Source organism: Gymnoscopelus microlampas (assembly GCF_963454915.1).
Source record: "Gymnoscopelus microlampas genome assembly, chromosome: 24".
NCBI classification, from domain to species: domain Eukaryota; kingdom Metazoa; phylum Chordata; class Actinopteri; order Myctophiformes; family Myctophidae; genus Gymnoscopelus; species Gymnoscopelus microlampas.
The window spans coordinates 22,155,321-22,175,512 of NC_139961.1; the positions used below are offsets into that span (position 1 = coordinate 22,155,321).

At 40.1% G+C, this 20,192-nt stretch overlaps 2 protein-coding genes across 7 annotated transcripts in view; both read left to right on the forward strand.

Annotated features, from left to right (window-relative positions):
• The first annotated feature begins 514 nt into the window (after window positions 1-514).
• Window positions 515-18,171, forward strand: LOC311041115 (sorting nexin-14-like). 5 transcript variants are annotated; one of them, XM_084051609.1, is made up of 29 exons: window positions 515-567; window positions 799-921; window positions 2,374-2,537; window positions 2,701-2,821; window positions 3,355-3,428; window positions 4,851-4,929; window positions 5,048-5,091; window positions 5,174-5,261; window positions 5,355-5,439; window positions 5,533-5,689; window positions 6,370-6,445; window positions 6,714-6,761; window positions 6,889-6,969; window positions 7,106-7,220; window positions 7,733-7,888; window positions 8,169-8,293; window positions 8,692-8,753; window positions 9,341-9,467; window positions 10,474-10,669; window positions 11,827-11,910; window positions 12,132-12,232; window positions 12,581-12,689; window positions 13,079-13,119; window positions 13,486-13,605; window positions 13,798-13,921; window positions 14,542-14,706; window positions 15,486-15,581; window positions 15,939-16,030; window positions 16,261-18,171. In XM_084051609.1, the coding sequence occupies exons 3-29, from the start codon at window positions 2,401-2,403 to the stop codon at window positions 16,324-16,326; spliced, it is 2,769 nt and encodes a 922-aa protein (XP_083907735.1). In that variant the 5' UTR covers window positions 515-567; window positions 799-921; window positions 2,374-2,400; the 3' UTR covers window positions 16,327-18,171. The 5 variants fall into 5 exon arrangements, with proteins under 5 accessions (XP_083907735.1, XP_083907739.1, XP_083907738.1 ...); XM_084051613.1 differs by having other exon boundaries at window positions 2,507-2,537; XM_084051610.1 differs by having other exon boundaries at window positions 529-567; window positions 758-921.
• Window positions 18,172-19,936: 1,765 nt separating this feature from the next.
• LOC311040368 (FERM, ARHGEF and pleckstrin domain-containing protein 1-like) overlaps window positions 19,937-20,192 on the forward strand; it is a 72,285-nt gene continuing 72,029 nt past the window's right edge. For both annotated transcript variants that reach the window (XM_084050613.1, XM_084050614.1), the window contains exon 1: window positions 19,937-20,185. The gene's annotated coding sequence lies outside the window, so the exon portion shown is untranslated. The remainder of the gene's footprint in view (window positions 20,186-20,192) is intronic.

The following is a 20,192-nucleotide window of genomic DNA, read 5'->3' on the forward strand; positions in this document are numbered from 1 at the left end:
ATTACAGCATTTCTCTATTGAAGTACCGCTCAAAGATTTATGCTGCAGGGTCCTACTAGGGCCTGCTCTGAGGATATTTTGGAACAAGTTGTCAGAAATGGTATTTATTAACTGAAAAATACATAATTAAAATACATTTCCGGTACATTTGTGTCTGGGGCACATAGTCAAAAACTCCTATGGAATGGTTATTGTGAAAAAATATACCGGTGAAAGATTATATCCAAAATAATGTAGCGTTCCGGCCTGGGAGGTGAAAAGGGGGGGATTACATTTCCCAGCTTCCAGGAAGTGCGGTGTTAGAACTGTTCTTATTTGTGTTATTGTTGAATGTGGGAGTATTGTGGAGAATGTGGGGAAGTTAAATCCTAAATCCAATAACTCTGCTGGGCCTCTTTCTGGCCTAGATGCAGAGAGAAACAATGTAACCTGACAGGTTGGAACACTTTGACGTCACACCTTTTTCATAGTTGTAATTGACAACACCATGAGGAGAACTCAGACACCCTGGATTGTTGAAGGTGGATAAGCAGTCTTTTCTTTGCATGTCTCCTCTACACGGTAAAGGTAAAATGTCTCAGACTTTATGGATGTGAATTCACCAGGATCCTAGAAGGAAGTGTTACAAATGTTTTCCATCGTATGATATGTAGAACTACTTAACTGTTGTATTCTTTTAAAAATGCATATTTAATATTTACAGACCAGATTAACAGGTTAAATGAAAGTATGTCCAATCACCATTCTTCTGCTTCAGTCTTGCATCATGCCCTGCCTACTTGTTCGGTGCTTGGTTAGGTACCTTTGGCGACAAAATGATCATAGCTGATTCCCACGCTATTGGCGGGCAACTCGGGAGGCCCGGAGGCTGCTTGACCCCTGTGTGACGTGCCTCAGAGGCACCTGAGAGACAACAGCTGAGTGAGTGCCCGTGTCGCCTGGTGTGCCTTTATTGTCATTGTTTTTTCTGTTATTTTTTATTATTATTGAATTGTATGAGGCAGCGACACCAGAAGTCAGTGAAGGGAACCCAGCAAGGGGTAGATGTGAAAATGTAGGGAGGTTGTAGACCAGGCATACCACAGCATTATGGAGTTGTAGGGGTTTTAGTGAGTATGATGGCAGACCAGCAAGGCAAGAGTTGCACCGGTCAAGCATGAAGACGATTGAGACTTAGATAAGGAGACGCCTTGGTGAGGAATCCTGATCCTTCAGATGTTGTGAACAAAACTATAGGATAGGGCAGTGGTTCTCAACCTGTGGTTCGGGATCCCCAAGGGGGGGCCCCACATGATTTTGGGGGGGTCCCCAGGTGACAGTGAAGTGACAATTTAAGGACTTTTAAGACCTTTTTAATACCTAGAAATTAAAATGAAAAAGTCCATTACTGCACCAAAAGTAACCAACAAACTATACTATAAAACAATTCAAACATTGGCCAAATTGTCAAATATCTACTTTAGAAATAGGTAATATCTACAAGCTCACAACGCCTCGCAAAGCGAGTCATTGTGAGCATGTAGATCGGCTATTTTCAAAAAAATGTATCTGTGGAATGTGAGACAACAAAATGAAATTCCAAAAAAAAAAATCAATTCCAAGAGCTTGTCAGGGTGGGGGGTCCCCAGTTCAAATATGATTATTTCCAGGGGTTGTGGCCTGAAAAGGTTGAGAACCACTGGGATAGGGGATACTTATGTGTGCATTCAATTCAATTCAATTCAATTCAAAGGAGCTTTAATGACAGGAGAAAACATACCTTTATATTGCCAAAGCAAGTGTCAAAAACATTAATTAAATGTATTATTGAAATTTTCAATTATATATTATCCTACATACTGCCCTACAAAGATTTAAAAAAAAGGCTAAAGTGTTTCATCTGGCCAGCCAAAAGGGTTATTGGTATACACTAATTGCACATGTGGTTTTTGTATCCCCCAAAATCATAAAGGCTGATTTGACCTTTGAGACAAATAAGTAAATGGGTAAAAAAAAATGTAGTTACCGCACTTTGGCTTCGTAGAGCAGTATAGTTGCGTGTGGTCCGGAAAACACTACTGTATGTATACAAGGGCTATTTGATTGATGTAATCAGCCGAGAGAGAGAGAGAGAGAGAGAGAGAGAGAGAGAGAGAGAGAGAGAGAGAGAGAGAGAGAGAGAGAGAGAGAGAGAGAGAGAGAGAGGGTGGGAGAGAGAGATAGAGAGAGAGGGTGGGAGAGAGAGATAGAGAGAGAGAGAGAGAGAGAGATAGAGAGAGAGAGAGAGAAATAAGAACAGACTAGACCGAGGTCACAGCTGCTGTATGGCTGTACACCTTTATTAATGGATGTGGATTTTATAGGGGGCGTTTCACTTCTGTTTTCATTGTACAGTAATAGACGAATACACACAAAGCAACAATGGAATCCATCCAAGTTTATCTACAGAAAATAAGGCATAGGTTGAAGCTGGACCTTATCAGAGAGATGACCCGCCAATACCCGCTGTTCTGCTTTCTCTTACTAGTTCTGCTGCTGTCCACTGTTCTGTTAAACAGGTAGGCTACGTGCACACAGCGTGTCATGTTCCACATATAATACTTACTTAATTACTTATATTGCTTACCTGTAATATCTTAAAGGCATGTCCTATTAGCCTATCATGTTCATTGCTATAGTTTCTTTTTAGACAACAGAATACTGCAATTTCTGTGTTCACAGATATATACACATTATTATGGGATTTTGGTCCTTTCTGGCTGGCATGGTGACTTTCTACTGTTCCTTGGGACCTGAGTCGCTGCTACCCAACTTTTTTGTGTCCATCAAGCCAAAGATTAAGGTAGGTCAAATATCACTGATAGAGGCATCAGTGAATGATTAAATCAGAAATGTCATTACAATGAATGGTGTGATACAGTGATAGTGATTGAAAGGATAACTGTGATAACTGGTTAGGCAGGTAACTGGCAGGCGTTGGATGTTGTTTTTTCAAGTTCAAGGTGCTTTATTGTCACATGCACATACAATATAAATGAGCTGGGGTGGCATTGCAGGCAGTGACATGCTTGTACTCTGCTAAGATCTGCTGTATCTTCTGTCCAATCAAGTATGAGTAACAAGTACGAATAGACAAGGACAGGCAAGTTTGTAATTGCCTTGTTACAAAGTCAAGAAAAAAAGAAAGAAAAAAAAACACAGTCAAGAATAAAATTAAATGAAGAGAACAGTCAATGTATAATCTCCCTCTCTCTTTCTCGCTCTCTTTCTCGTGCGTGTGTGTGTGTACTCCTACTAGTAACCATTATTACGGCATATCTAAATGACTATATTCTGAGCTGGCTTGTGACTTCATTTACCTTTCTCTCTTAACAGTCATACCAGCAGGAGCTGTTTCCACTGGGTCACAGCTGTGCTGTATGTGGAAAAATCAAATGCAAAAGGCACAGGTGAGTCATCTGCCTGTGTTAACACAGTAACACACACTTTTATCCTCTACTACTGTAGCTTGACCCCAGAAAGTCAAACAAGGCACTCCCTCAGCGAGCTCCATGGAATGAGCCCTGTGGGAGTGACCTTCTCTGCCCCCCGCCCCATCCCACTTTTTTCTGTAAATAAATCTACTATTGCTTTTAGTGTTGTTGCGGATATGATTTTTGGTGTTTTCCTTTTAGCATAGCTTTTTGTAACTGTACTGCCATACTATTTTCAATCTAGCTAATAAAGTATTCAATCAATCAATCAATCAATCAATCTGCTGCTGGGAGGAAGGTATATATAAAGTGGAACCGAATAGAACAGGGTGCCACTTCTCCATTGGACTCAATGGACACGGTCAGGCACCATGTTCTATACAGTCGCCCTATTACTTTGAATGGTGTGCTCGTTCTTGATAGTTCAGTTCAGGGGTGGGCAACATTTTCAGGCACAAGTTCTATTAACCATTTATCAAGGCGGGTGAGCTCTACCTATATGCCAGACAGTGAACACCACAACCACTTATTGACTGCTAATTTGAATAATACAAAGATAGAATAGAATAGAAGCTAATCTGCTGGAGGACCAGACGCCAAATAAATAGCCAACTGACACATTGTTTTAGTTTTTTTCACTTATGATTAAGAGTTTTTGAAATATTTAGTTTCATAATGGAAGTCAATGGGGCTCAGACCAGGCTGAAACCCTAACCCTATAGCCTGAATATGGAGTCATAATGTGTCATAGAAATATCATTGTAGATCCTGAGATCCACATGATTAGATTTTTTTTTAATGTATTTATCTTTAAAGGTGTCCCATTGAGATTGTTATCTTTTTTACAAGGGAGCCCTGGCCAAGAAAGCAACCATGCAGGGATTACTACAAAAAAATACAATGAAACACAAAGCAATGTAATGACCAATTACACATTGATACAAACTCAAGTAAAACAGCTGCAGACAGACCTCAGTTTTTAACCTCTGAAGTAAACTTAAAATTACCCAAAGGGATTAAGTGCTCCAGTGTAATGCCTTTCTGGAGATGATTCCAGGACCATGCAACATAAAAACTAAAAGCCTTCCTACCTAAATCTGTGGACACTGGACAGATGAGGGCGGGTAGAAAGTGGTCAAATCTGAATCAGTACTTATGGTTTTATGGGTCATTTCAGTATTGATGATGAGTAGCTAAATGCTCCAAGGCTCCTGTCAGAGTTGAGCCACAAGGCAGCCCTTGATGTTACACTCCCCTCTAGTGTTCAGAATATACACTGCAGTTATCCTGGAACAACTACCGTACAGTACTCCTTGCTGTTGGTTACAATATGAAAGTGATTTTAGTATATTCTAAAGACTGAATAATTACATACATTTTTCTATTATGTTTTGACAGGCCATCTTTATTGCTGGAAAATTATCAGCCATGGTTTGATCTGAAGGTTCCCTCAAAGGTGGATGCCTCTCTTTCAGAGGTAATCATATCATTATTATTTTTTATTAGTGTTATATATGTTATGTATACAGTATATGTATGTATTTTTCAATATGCTGATTAATTTAAATGCTATTTCTACTTTTTGTCTTGTAAAGATTCTGGAGTTGGTTCTGGAAAACTTTGTGTATCGTTGGTATAGGCAAGTACTGGTCCTGTTGTATTATTATTATGCATTTCTTGTTTTTGCAGAAATGACTCATTTAGGCAGTGTTTATTTGCAGGAAAAAGACGGATGACGAGGCATTCATTGATGAGTTGAGAGTGACTTTGCGTTTCGTTGCAGCTGTGTTGGTCCGTCGTGCCCAAAAGGTAACAAACGGAATAGAGCTACAGGTCAGGCTTAGGTTGCTGACTGACCATTAACATGAAGGCTATTTATAGAGATAATCATTTTTCTTTCAGATTGATGTGGCCTCTCTCATCACAGAAAAGCTGCTTGGAGTTTCCACAAAACACATTGAAATAATCAGCAAAGCAAGGCAAAAAGGTAACACACGTGTATCTTCAACTGTCTGCTGAATACAGAAAAGAAAATCAGAGAGCAAAAATAGTATATTGACAACCGTCTTTCTCTCTGCAGTGAAAAGTGTAGTGTATCTTCAGCAAGCTGCTCTGGAGGAATATGGTCCTGATCTCCATGTAGCTCTCCGCAGTCGCAGAGATGAGCCTCTCTACCTCAGGAAGCTGACAGAGTTGATATTCCAGTACATTCTGCCACCCAAGGCTTCAGACTGCAGGTATTGGGTGACCCCCACATGTTTCCGTCAAAATTATTCACATTAACTGGGCTCGATTTGTAAAAACAAAACAGGGCGCATTTTTTTAACCACTTAAAGCCCTATTTCCTTTATCATACACAAATAGCTATAAATTAGCCAATCTACAAGCTCACAATACATTGATTTTATTTTCCATTTGTGTGTACATTTTTGTTGTTATATGTAATAAAAAATTAAAAAATGATGCAGGATTAATGAAACAAGTAAAGAACTTGTAAGACAAATGAAATCAATAACATGTAATGTAATGTACGAACCTGCAATAAAGTATTAAAAAAATAAATAAAAAAAAAATACATTGATGCGACGTGTTGCAAGCATTTTTATTTTAAAAAGCACGATTTCAAAAATGTTTCCTATTTTTCTTTTAAATTCTGCCCAACACAGGGACACTGGGGTTAATGTTAACTTGTTATATATATTTTTTTAATCAAATTGCAATACAAATGAATAACCAGGGGGGGGGATATCAAAAGCTGAGGCATGGATCCCATCCCATCCCCCCAGCAAATCAAACCGTGCACATTACATCACAAGTTCACAACATCAGTGGATGTGTTTCTGGACTCTGAAAGAGGTGATAAGTTATTCCTGTTTAGCATTTCCCATTTTCAGTTTGATCCATCTGCTGTTCATAGATCTCTCACTTTGCTGATAAGAGACATCTTGGCTAGTGCTGTCTTCCTTCCCGCCATGGATTACTTGGCTGATCCTGTGAGTGTACACAATTATTAAAGACTCCTTTTTTCATGTAGTTTGGGTGTTCTGTATCTCAATGATATCATCTGAGGTTCTCAGTTAATATTACTTCTCTCAGACCAATTTCTTAAAACCATCCCTCTGGTAGTTTGTACCATGTTATTAGAAAGAAACAAAATACAATCACTAGTGATTATGCACCGTGAATTTGTTTCAGCTAAGACTGTTCCTCCAGAACATGATTTAACATGCTTTTCATGAAGTTGGTGTCATACAATTTCAGGACACAGCAAATCGTTTGATTCTCCTATTCTTCAACAACAACTCCCAAGTAAGTTTGTATGTTGAACAATATGTTGATCAATGTATTTAGTAGATATGTTATTATTTTGTCTATTGCAAGTTTTTTAAAGGGGAGTGATTCAAACTACATTGTTTCCCCTCATTTGTGTTTTCAGCCTGAGGAAGTCACAGAGCCAACTTCAGCTTTGGTACCTTTCCTGCAAAAGTTCTCTGAAGCTCGCTACGAAAATCACTCTGTGAGTACCTTCTCCAGTGCACACTGGGTTGAACTAAACGATTACCCCTCCCCATCGCACACCTGAATGGATTTAGCAAATATTTGGATGAGCAGACCCAGATGTCTTTCTCTTCAACTCTTCACCCCTCTCTCAGGTGCTGAAGTTGGACTTGAAGGAGATCAGAGAGCAGCAAGATCTGCTGTTCCGCTTCATGAACTTCCTGAAACAGGAGGGGGCCGTCCATGTGCTCCAGTTCTACCTCACTGTTGGTAAAAGAAATCCTCGATTTCCATACAACACACTACAATTTATACGGTTACATTCATACCAGAAGAGCGTAGCAGAAAGTTCACATCTAATTGAGATCTCAGTGCATTTAACTACATGAACCATTGCCGTAGAGAGACAAAATTAGTGGACCAAGTATGACATGTCCAGTATAGGGAGGGACGCTAGGGCATGGTTAATGAGCTTCTTTGCAGATTATTTAACCTAATTCCTCTCGTTCTTTTCTGTGATGGACATGTGAACACCTGACATAACACATTGAGAGTTCTGTGTCAAGTGCTGCTCTCTTGGTGCTGCAAAATCAAAGCCAGTCAAAATTACATGATCTGGCGTGTTTTACGTGCCAAGGCGGCGATGTTCCAGCACAGAGATTGTAAGCTGTTGTGCCATATTTTCACATCCTCCTAATACACATCCCACTGATTTGAAGTGTTGCTGCTCTTAGAACATGAGCATGGTTAGTCTGACTGTCCTGACCCCCTGTACTTCTTAGAGGAATTCAACATTAAGATACTCTGCCCTGAGATGACGGACTCTGAGAAACAGATGCTTCACGAGGAGCTGAAGAAGATCTATGAGACCTATTGTTTGGATGAGAGCATCGACAAGATCCTCTTTGACCCCTTCATAGTAGAAGAAATACGCAACAGTACGTATAAAGGATCGCCCTGCAGTAAGACTTACGGACTGCTGTGCTGGTGATATATTGATGAAGAAATGTATAGTGTTTTAAATGTTTTTGCAACACGAAGTAGATCAATATAGATAATGACACACTGTCCGCCCTGTGTGTCGTGGTTCAGTATAAACATCTGCTTTACTTTTGTGTAGAGCTGTTATCACTGTCAAATTCCTAGAACATACGAATGTACAGTATAGTAATCAAGATGTTTTATTAAACGATTCTGCTTTTGTGTTTTTCTCACAAGTTGCTCAGGGGCCGTATGAAGAAGTGGTGAAACTCCAAACCATGCAGTGTTTATTTGAGGCATATGAGCATGTCCTGTCCCTCCTGGAGAACGTGTTCATCACCATGTTCTGCGACAGTGATGAGGTCAGCATGACTGTGTGTGTGTGTGTGTGTGTGTGTGTGTGTGTGTGTGTGTGTGTGTGTGTGTGTGTGTGTGTGTGTGTGTGTGTGTGTGTGTGTGTGTGTGTGTGTGTGGTTAGTGGTTAAAACATGGATGTATATATTAAGGGAAGCTCTTGCACCAAGTGGGCTGAAAGTGTTTTTTTTTCTTCTTGGGAACTCTTTCATCAGCAAGTGCAAGTGACAAGCATCGCATGTCAAGCATGCAGGGTTGCAAATTAAATCTGGAGATTAACTGGAGAAATTACCAGTCAGGAACAAGGGTTAGAAATAGAGAGGCTCCTGTGAGAAGCGGGAGTGTTGGCGGCGGGCACCGTATGTTGTTGGTTTGGATGATGTTCTGTTTCCATGTCCTTCTGCAGTACTTCCACCAACTTCTGAGACCGGCTGCTGTGTCTCCTGCCAAGAACTCCAGGATGAGCAGGTGGGTACCACAGTGTGTGTGTGTGTGTGTGTGTGTGTGTGTGTGTGTGTGTGTGTGTGTGTGTGTGTGTGTGTGTGTGTGTGTGTGTGTGTGTGTGTGTGTGTGTGTGTGTGTGTGTGTGTGTGTGTGTGTGTGTGCACACACGTGCGTGCAGTGTGTTTCTGACCACATTGAAAAGATTTTCCATAAGCACTTATACCCGATGTTATACTATCAAAAATGTTCAATAAATGTGGGGGGTTTCAGGTAGGACGGACTGGCCAACGGAGCCAAATGCCACAAGGGCGCTTTTTTCTAGTTTGCTTAATCTGACAGGCAGTCATGCAGAACACCTGTGTGGCATGTGCATATGTCCTTGTTGCCTGGTTTCTGCATACATGTTAACAGCTAATTTGTAATGACTGCCAAATGTTGAGTTTAAAATCTTCAACCATCCATACATTTCAATATCTACTCATCAAACCACAAGCTTAGGGATTGCTGTGTATATTATTTATTACATACTCCCATCCTTCTCTGTGTCACTCTCTCTCTGCTCCATTCCCTTTGGATCTGTCTGTCTGAGCTTTTCTTTGTGTGACCTGCAGGTCGAAGAGGGGTGAGTCCTCCAGGGTTAGACGCATCGGCAGCAAGATCAAAGGAGTGTTCAAGAGCACCACCATGGAAGGGGCCATGCTGCCATCCTTCGGGCTGGTGGAGGAGGAGGACGATATGGTAAGACTGGCCTAGAAACTACCCATTTTCACACAGAGGTAGCTGAGTATCACCAATTCTCACGCTTTATTGTCCCTAATTTATTACTGACAACAATTACATTTATTATTCATAATATAGGCCTCTAGAGTGAGCACTAACATAAGAACTTTGCATAGTACTTTTCTTCACACATCTACTGTGTGAAGAAAAGTACACAGATATAATGTTTTCTATGAATTAGGCACGTACATGACACCATTACAGGACTGTGCAGTAAGTGCTATCACGTGTCTTTTCTTTTGGCTTTTTCTGCCTTTTTTATTGATAGTAGTTTTTATTTATAGACTAAATGGGGAGAGAGAGACAGGGAGTGACACGCAGCAAAGGTTGTTGGGATCGGGATTCGAACCCACGACACGCCGTCAGGCTGAATTGCAGCCTAGGTGCCCGTACCACAAGACCTTGGTTTAGGCCGTCTACACAGGTCTACCCAAATTGAAAATACCCAACAATACCCGAGACCAGTACACACTTTGTTCATTTGTTGCACTGGCATGTTGACTAGCATTATGTTCTGACGTCCAATACAAGTAGCAGTAGTGTGGTAGTCTAAAACAACACCTCATAATACTGACATTGCAGCTTGCCATAAATTAGAGATCTACCGCCAACATCACAGTCACGTCTTATGCCAAACGTCTCCCAAACAGATCTGTTCTCCATTCAACACAAGGATTACTGTGGAGCTCCTGCATTGAGCTATATACTGTAGTGTATGTATAGTATGAGCTGCTGTAACTCTGTGCTCTCTTAATGTCTGAGTGGGAACTTGTAAGTTCTGCACATAAAAACCTTTTTTTGTTATGTTACTCGTTCGGTATACAATACACCTGTACTGTACCGAATGCCCTGTACCGAAATGTTTCGATATGAATATGTATACCGTTACGGTCCTAGTAACTATGACTCTTTCTCTCTCTCTCTCTCTTTCTCTCTCTCTCTCACCCCTCTCACTCCCACCAAGGCAGAAGAGGCCATGATGGTCTTGGAGGATGATGACTTCTCCGACCCTGTGGAAGAAGCCTGTGTACTCGGTACCTCTCGTGACCTGTCTGCCTGGACCATCACCATCCCCTGCATCTGTGACGATGATGATGACGTGAAGGGCGAGCAGATTCCGGTGTTCTGTATCATTGTGGAGCGCAATGACCGGAAAGCAGGTTAGGGGTTGAGTTTACTGGTTCCTCAGTCTGGCCTAAGACTCATTTAATATACTTTATTATACTTACACTGTACTAATACTACACTTGTTTTAGTTGAAAATACGTCAGGTAGAAAAGGCCATTCACACCAAGCACTACTATACAATAAGATTCAAGCTAAAGTTTAAAAAACTCTTTCTAATTCATGTAGATGTTAGAGTACACACCACTAGGATAACAAAGACAATGGTGAACAATATAGTTATAGTTATAGCGCTTGGTGTGAGCGGCCCTTAAATTAAGATGAACATGTTATTCTGCCTCATGGTGACAAGTGTCTGAACGACGAGGCAATGCAGAGAGCTTTATTTTGCTAACTTTAATGTTGAATATTCTCACAGTATTACAACCACACAAAGGTACAGCATGTTCTATTTAGTTTTTACTGACAGAACAAGACAAAGATTCTAACATCCCTGCTAGTGAATGGCTTTCTCTCTCGTCATTGGTTGGAGGCTTTTGTCAAATAACAAGCGGTTAAAGTTACACTAATGGAAGCCCCACATAGGGGACAGGGTTAAGCAACACCAATGGGAGACCAACACAACCCCACGGGGCCCACAAGCAAATGACAAAAAAATCAAAATAAACAAAGGGATGGAGCTAGACTTTCAGCACAGAGGGGCCCTTCTGATAAAAAAAAGAATGTTTTAATTCAGGACTGTAAAATAGCTGATATCCTATATCATAAACACAAACTGACACTTTATTGAGCTGCAAGACAAACATATTGGGAAGTACACAACAAAGAAAAAGGTTGCCAGTTGAAATACAATGGATTAAGGACAGCACATGTCACTCTATGCTTCAATCAGTGAATGATTCAGCACCACCGCTGATGGACAGCAACAGGCCATGTGCGCTGTGTGTGTCACCCACCCAGCACTATGCCTTTTTTACACAGTGATGAAATACACAAGAGAGCAAAGCAGCAGTTTGTATGTGTGTAGCTAAGCCATGCAAAAGGGACGGAATGCCTATAGAATTCAATGATGGAATGACAAGCTAAAATGTGTTGTTGCTATTCAGCATTTTCTTCTAAAGATGCCTTTTGATTTAAATAGATGATATACATAGAACTTCTTCTGATATGTCTGCTCTGTGCTTGTGTGCAGTGGGGCATGAGACGGAGAACTGGTCTGTGTACAGAAGATACGCAGAGTTCTATGTCCTTGAATCCAAGCTCACAGAGTTCCATGGTAGGTAGTTTTGCACAAATATGTCTTCAGTATGTTGTATGTTGTATGGTCATTATACACTTCCAAATAATTTCAGTAGTCTATAAATAAACCCACTTTCAGAACTCCAATTCCCATTATGACCATAGCAGCCCAGTAACTTTGAGTGAACTTCTATAGTATGTACTATATTGAGTGTACTATATACACAGTCTTCTGTGTATTTGTTACACCCTTCATAGGGCCTTTCCCAGATGCGCAGTTGCCGTCTAAGAGAATCATTGGACCTAAAAATTACGAGTTCCTAACATTGAAACGGGAGGAGTTCCAGGAGTACTTGCAGGTAGAGATCTGCTTGAGTCTAAACTTCATTCAGTTGTCACTTCATAGGATCTGACAGGCATGTTGCACATAGGTCAATGTGTTTGTAAATGAACAAGAATTAGATGAAGCCATTTTTGGGCGGAATGTGCATCTACTGTGCAGGGAAGTGAAAGTAATTTAAAACTGGCATACATCTGTATTTAAATTGTACTCATCATTTCTTTATAATATAATTATTTATTCCATATCTGGGAATGCAGTTTAAGTTTCCTGTGCCTTTGAAAACATCAAAGTAACTATACAGTATACTGTACATACCCTAGTCAGCAAACAATATGAATAACTGTTCTGTCTGTTCTTATTGCAGAAACTTCTGCAGCATTCCGAGCTGAGCAACAGCCAGCTTCTGGCTGACTTCCTTTCACCTCATATGGAATCTAAGTTCCGGACCAAGATGTTACCTGATGTCAACCTTGGTAAGTTATCAGGCTCGTGTTGGCTAATGGGACCTTGGGCTTGTGACAGTAGAGTCTAAAAAACACTGCTTGTTTTCTGATAACCTTGACTTAATCACTGAAGCCTTTTATATTCGTCGAACAATGAATAGCAAGCTCACAACGCACTGCAATGCTATATTCACAATTTTGACAATTTTTGAATATTTGTGTCTGTTTTTGTTGAAAGTTGAAAGTGATTAATGGTGCACAAAAAACAAGACAAACAATTTGTCACTCTTTGTAATTGTTGGACAATACTAACCTAGAGCTACCATGAAAAAAAAGGACTGCTGAAATCTTTGGTTGTCAACAGAAGGGCTAAACTGACCGACCAGAACAATCACCTCTCGATAAACTTTGTTTCACAGGGAAAATCTTTAAGTCTGTGCCCAGCAAACTGATAATAGAGGTGAGTAAAGCATTCTTAATGAGTGTGAGTGTGTGTGCTTGCGTGCATGTGTGCATGCGTGCATGCGTGCATACGTGCGTGTCCAACCACTGACCACATTGTATTAACATACTCAACCACACACATTGGTTAAAATAACGTTGTATTTATTAAAATAAGTCCTGGATTGCAGCTTTAATAACATCAAACCCCATGCCTAAACTCCACTATGCTAATTACAGTGCCTAACTTGATCCAGCTACAAGCTATAACCAGATGATTGCCCCTGACGACTGAATATCCACTACCTTGAGCATAACATTTTGTATAGAAAATAGAACTCAAATAACATACGTGTACTCTGCTCTGTGCCTTCCCCCCTCCTAGAAAGGACAGCATCTGGAGCCTTTTATTAAGTCCTTCCGCAATTCCTGCAAATCCCCCAAACCCAAACCGATCAGTCCTGAACTCACCATCCTCAGCCCCACCTCAGAAATGGACAAAAAGGTTAGTAATCATGGTGGAGGAGATCCTTATATACCTGTATGTTAAATAAGTACCTGAAATATTCTGTACTGTGAAATTCTTCACCCGATGTCCAATTTATGCTTCATCGTAGGATGGCGTTGCAGACCGACAATAGCTATTGTCGGCCTGTCAATTGGGCCTTACACATATTAATTGTTTTCCCTCTGTCAGTTGCTCAATGAGCTCTTCAAAAACAATGCAAACTGGTCAGAGATGGCTGAGAAGAGACACAATCAGAACTGCTTCATGGAAATGATCACGGTTGATGGGGTGTATGACTACTTAATGTATATCGGTAAGTGGGGTCTTTATTTGAATCAGTCTAGCCACAGAGCCTCTTTCCACATATCTCAATAGACAACAGAACAGAATGTAAAATATCACATTGTAGAACTACATTTGGACCATCAGCTTTCTCCAAAAGAAAATAAATTACCACCAGAATCAAATGAATTCCAGATATAAAATGTTTTGCAACAATGTATGTGTTGGTTACCAATTTATAGCCAAATGTGTTGTGTTATTTGTTTGCTATTATTATTTCTTTCTTTCTTTGTATTAAATTTACATTTTGGTGTGATCATGTGTAATACATATTTAAACTGTATTTTATTGCTAGTGTATTTTATGTAGTGTGCAAGTAAAAGCACACAATGCTCTATACTGGAGCGATGTTAAATTGCATCATTCTTATCAAATAAAATTCTAATAATCATTATGGAACTTCAGTTTCATAATGAAACAAACTTCAGTTTCATAATGCCCCAGATATGCAAATATAGTCCTTTGATCACAGTCAAATATAGCAAATATAGTCCTTTGATCACAGTCTGACCACCACCCATGTTCACATCTGTGTTTCTCTCTCATTGCATCTTTCTGATCTGTCTGATCACTTTATCCTGCCTCCCGCAGGCCGTGTTGTGTTCCACATCCCCGATTGGCTGCACCATCTGCTGATGGGCGTGAGGATCCTGTTCAAGAATACGTTAGAGGCGTACACAGAGTACTGCCTTCAGGCCAAACTGGGCCGAGTGGCCCAGGAGCACCGCCTTGTGTCACTCATCACCCTCCTTCGAGGTGCAGTTGTAGTACCAGAAGATTTACACATGAGTCTGATTAGATATCTGCAAGATGACACCATGTTACATTAGTTTACGTTATTTACGTTATTCTATGAAAATCTCAGCCTGACAAGTTGAGAGTGAGATGTGTTTGTTGGAAGATACAGTGAATGAGGCTCATATAACGATCATTAAAGCATCCTATCCCTATAGTTAAATGGATGTTTTTTGTGGGGGGAGATAACGTTTGAGAGATCATTCTTCACAGTTCACACCAAAGAAAGCAAGATAGACCATACAACTTTAATTACTTACTTGCTGCTGAATCACGCAAACCTGTAAAGGTCCATTTGGACCCTTGGTGGTCCCCGAACCTGATGCAGGGCAGATGAGCTAGTTATATTGTATTAAATACTCTACAATGCAGATTGGTTAAAACAATGTTTTATTCATCAGCCACTTGAACCCAAGCATTCCTATTATGCTTCCTATATGCAGCTCTACAGGTCTGTTTTCTTTTTTTTTTCCTCAAGTTTACGAAGTATAGAGGGTTGAAGTGTTTAAAATAAGTTCCAGATTGCAGCTTTAATGAGGTGACCCAGTCCATACCCGTTATAGCTTAATCTGAACATTCCCAGGTGTATGACACCAACACAAGGAATGGTTCTTATACATCATGTGATTTGATACATATTATGAATTCTTGCCCTGAGGAAGGCATTGTGGCTGCTGAATCTTTGTAGCCAAATGCCGGAGCTACTTTGATCTCTTCTCATGTATTCTTTGCTCAAACAGATGCTGTGTTCAGGGAAAACAGTCAACCAAGGTCAACTGCAGACATACAAAAGAGGGCGATAAAGACATTTGAGGAGATGCTGAGTTATAGTCCAGGTATTCATTCAGTTGTTGTTGTGTTTTATATTTTTATAATATTTCTAGGATGTCATGAATGTGTGTAGTAGACATGGGACATTTTTAAACAAACCTTGTAAATCACTCAATTTAGGTTGCGTTTGGAGTCTTAGAGTCCCCTGACATCAATGAATTTATGGTTAGAGTAGATTACCAGTTTAATCTTTCAATTGAACATTAAAGGTAAGTAATATTGTTTTGTTGGTTTGTTAAAATCATTATTAAATAGCTATATTCCCATAGCAATCATTTCTATAGAGTGTGTCAAACTATTTAAACATTTAAGGGTTTTCATTAAATCTGTCGGGCACCTATACGTAATTTGTTTTTCTTCAGATCTCCTAGGAAAGTGTATCGGAGAAGAGGCCAAGTATGAAGGAGTGCGTTTGCTCTTCGATGGACTACAACAGCCAGTTCTTAACAAACAGGTACTCTGACACACACACACACACACACACACACACACACACACACACACACACACACACACACACACACACACACACACACACACACACACACACACACACAAACACAGCAACATCAATTCCCCTACAAGTTTTGTAATATGTTGGTAGATAGATCCACACATACAGCAATACAATTTAATGATGTCTTAGATGGCTTCTCATCCTTAACCCTGTATATTTTTTGTCAGCTGACTTATGTGCTGTTGGACATCGTCATTCAAGAACTTTTTCCAGAATTAAACAAGGTAAACTGATACTAGACCTGGGCAGCTGAACTTTAAATGGATGTATACTCTCTTACTGGCCTCTCGACAAGCTTCTACCACAATGACCACTTGCCATGTTGTCAGCCAAGCATGGGAAGAGATATGAGGGACAGAGAACGGCCTTCACCAACTATGAGGCCTAGGGGAGCACCCCCTTAATGGCTACAAAGCTACCAAAGTGTGTGTCTGAACCTTCAAAAGAGAGAGAGAGGTCACACTCTTTCACCATCACCCAACTATCACACTGGAAGCTGTGCATTCGCTGCTGCTCACCCCCTCCACCTTCTGAACTCCTCACTAGTAGCACGTGGGTCATGTGCTGCAACTGTGTCCTTCATAATAACTCAGAGCTTTGCTCACAAACAAATCAAGGTGTCCATTTTAATAACCTCTTTTCTTTGTTTTACTTTTATCCTTCAACATTTCTACACCTACATACAAGGCACAGAACAATCTGGCTCGCCCCTACCTCTTCGACCTCCTCAAACGTCATGTCGGCTCCCGCTCCCTCAGGTCTGGTGACGCCAACCTCCTTGAGGTGATAGAGCTTTTGCTGCCCCAACCCTGTCGAATGCACCAGGGACGCAGAGGGCATTTTACTTTACTTTACTTTCATTCAGTTTATTCGGTTAATTCGGTACAAATAATTTACTCAATGAACTGTAGATGTCGGAGGTTTTTTCTTTTTCTTTTTTCTTCATCCCCCTCCCCCTCCTCCTGCGTCCCTGGAATGCACTCCCCAACACTCTCAGAGAAGCCCCCACCCTCCAAATCTTCAAAACGGATCTCAAAACCCACCTCTTCAATCCGGCTTTCCCCAGCTAACTCCACACTTTCTCATCACTCCACTGTTTTTATTGATTTTATTATTTTATTCCTTAGTCTTAGCCTTTTCTTCTTCTTTTTTTTGTCTCCTGATAAAGTTGTTGTTTTCTCCCTTATAAACCATCTTTGAATGCATCTATAAAGAGGTTATATACTATATATCTGGTTCCAATGTTTGAACATGTTAAGGTCAATTGATGCATTGATTTTTCTATTTAAGGAATTTGAATAATACATATTCATTGATTATTATTTCATCTTCACAATAATTCTCATTCATATTTATGTTCTTTTCACATACTTTAGCTTTTGTGTCGTAGATTAGGATTTGTTTAATAAAGTCATCTGTTTTATATAAAGAAGTAGTCTGTGATGTTTCAATCCTACATGTATACATGTATTTATTATTGAAATATTACCAGTAATGTAATCAATATATTTTTTTACCCATGCTACTGAAGGCTATTTAAAACCATGTCAATCTAAATGCATGAAATCTCTGTGTGTATCCCCTGTAACCGCTCGACCGGTTGACTTGTGATGCATCGATGATAGTCTTGATCCAAGGCTCTACAGACCTGTAATGGTCCATTTGGATTTGGTTCCTAAAACTATCAATCATTTAGCTGCATGGACCCCACTTTGAGAACCGGTGGTCTGTGTAACGTAACGCAGTGGTTCTCAACCTTTTCAGGCCGCGACCCCCCAAAATAATCATATTTGAACTGACAAGCACTTGGAATCTACAAGCACACAATGTTGCAAGGCATTGTGAGCATGTAGATCAGCTATTTTCAAAATGTTTGCCTCTTTCTTAAATTATTTGACAATTTGACCAATGTTTAACCAGTTTTTGTGGTATAGTTTGTTGATTACTCTTTAAGTAGTATAATGGTCTCTTTTTTTCCTCTTTTTTTAATAAAGGTATTAGGTATTGAAAGTCCTTTAATTGTCACTTCACTGTCATCTGGCGACCCCCCCACCCCACCCCACCCCCAAATCATGTGGGGACCCCCCTGGGGTCCTGACCCACAGGTTGAGAACCACTGCCAACCCGTTTTGGTCTTTTGCTGTGGAAATAAAAGCATTAAGTCAGTATTTGTTTCAAAGCATTGTCCTTTATAACGCTAAGGGACTGTACAGTGTTGCAGTCGGGCCGTTTAGCTCAGTTGGTTAGAGCGTGGTGCTAATAACGCCAAGGTCGCGGGTTCGATCCCCGTAATGGCCACTTATTTTCTTAGCAGCGCCATCGTTTATTTCCCTTTAGTGTTTTGTTTATTTTACATTGCCACACAGCATCAAATGAAACTTTATTAATCAAATGCACGGTACTAACAACAATGTAGCAGGACAGCCGTTGCTGGCAATTACTTGCTCTGGTCCATAGCGTTAGAAGGAGTTCTCCTTAACGCAATGTTACTTTCGAGCCGTTACCCGCACACGGCACACCCCCGCTGCGCAGCCTCTCGTCTGTAGTAAAAATAAAAAAATACACTTTCGCTACTCACCAAAACAAAGACTACTTTCCTTAGTGGGAACACTCGGAGCCCCCCACCTCACGTCTAAAATAAACATTTTGACCAAAATGTAAAATAATCCACCGGATGGAAAATAATGTTTTAGTTACTCCACTGCGCCCCCTACAGATCCACCATTCACAATATTTTTTCCATCCGGTGGATTATTTTACATTTTGGTCAAAATGTTTATTTTAGACGTGAGGTGGGGGGCTCCGAGTGTTCCCACTAAGGAAAGTAGACTTTCAACATTTTAATACCGTCTTTTTTTTGGGTGAGTTGCGTATTCTTTTTTTTTTACTAGAGGCTGGAAATTAACATAGCGTTAAGGAGGACTCGTTGGACCAGAGCTAGCTACGTACTTCTAGTGCTGGGTCTACAACTTTAATGTGTGTCTCATCCATAGAGTTAAAACCTATATTATACCTCTATGGTTAAAACTCATCAGGTGATTTCCATGAAACCGTCTCTAGATATGGTATTTCTACATTACAGTATTGATACTTTTACTTAAGTAAAAATATTGAGTACTTTTTTCACCACTGGCACAATTATAATCAACCCTTGCAGGGGGGAAAAACCCTTGTATGATACAATGTAATTTCACCAAATCATCTGCAGATGGCGCTGTGTATCTACTTTCTATTCACTTTTATTGGAAGCGGCGGTGGAGCTGGAACGCACCTCTGTGCATTGGGTACTTTTTAGCCTTTTGTAAATGTGCCTGGCTGCATTTCCTTGAATTTGTAATCATAATGTACTGTCTACATTACTTATACCTAAAATAGCTTAACATAAGTTGGTAATATTATTTTTGACATCAGAGTTCATGGGCCCTAGCTGAATATCTCAAATTATAATCATGCATGTTCAATTGTTATTAATTTATAAGCTACAGTAATTGTAATATATTATTTGAAAGTTACAGAGAGAGATGGTACAAAAATAAAAAAAGAAATAACACAATGAAATAAAAAACATAATGCAATAAATAAATAAATGTATTTATTTAATTGTATTTTTTATTTATTTAACCGTATTTTTGTTTTTTTTATTTCTTTCATTGTGGATTTTATTTATTTTATAGTAGTATTTTATTTTTATTTTTTTGGAAGAAAATTGCTTTAAGGTTTAAAATGGTCTTTCAGACTGTAGCGCGGCAATAAAGTACCACACATCACTGTGTTTCATTGTGTGAATCATAGCGACCCCTCGGTCCAACAGTTTCCACATTGTAGCTGCATTGTAGCCAAAGAAGCCACGGCACAGCTCGCACTGACTGTGCTCCTGACTGATCCCCCGGGTTTATGGACCCTGCTGGACGGAGCTGAGCTGGTTCTGGTTCTATATTCAACACAAACAGACAGGAGACTTCAGAGAGGACTGAACAACAAACTTAATGTACCGAGCCACTGTGGATTTACATCCAGACCGACCCGATCTGTTGGAGATAATAGAAAAAGGCTCGTCGGCGGGGACAGTCTCCACCGGGCTCCAGAAAGAAGGTAAAAA

Coding starts and splice junctions, on each gene's coding strand:
- LOC311041115 (XM_084051609.1), top strand. CDS start 2,401: ATGGAATCCATCCAAGTTTATCTACAGAAAATAAGGCATAGGTTGAAG. Junction 2,538..2,700: donor TCCACTGTTCTGTTAAACAG/GTAGGCTACGTG, acceptor CTGTGTTCACAG/ATATATACACATTATTATGG. Junction 12,690..13,078: donor GTTACCTGATGTCAACCTTG/GTAAGTTATCAG, acceptor TTTGTTTCACAG/GGAAAATCTTTAAGTCTGTG.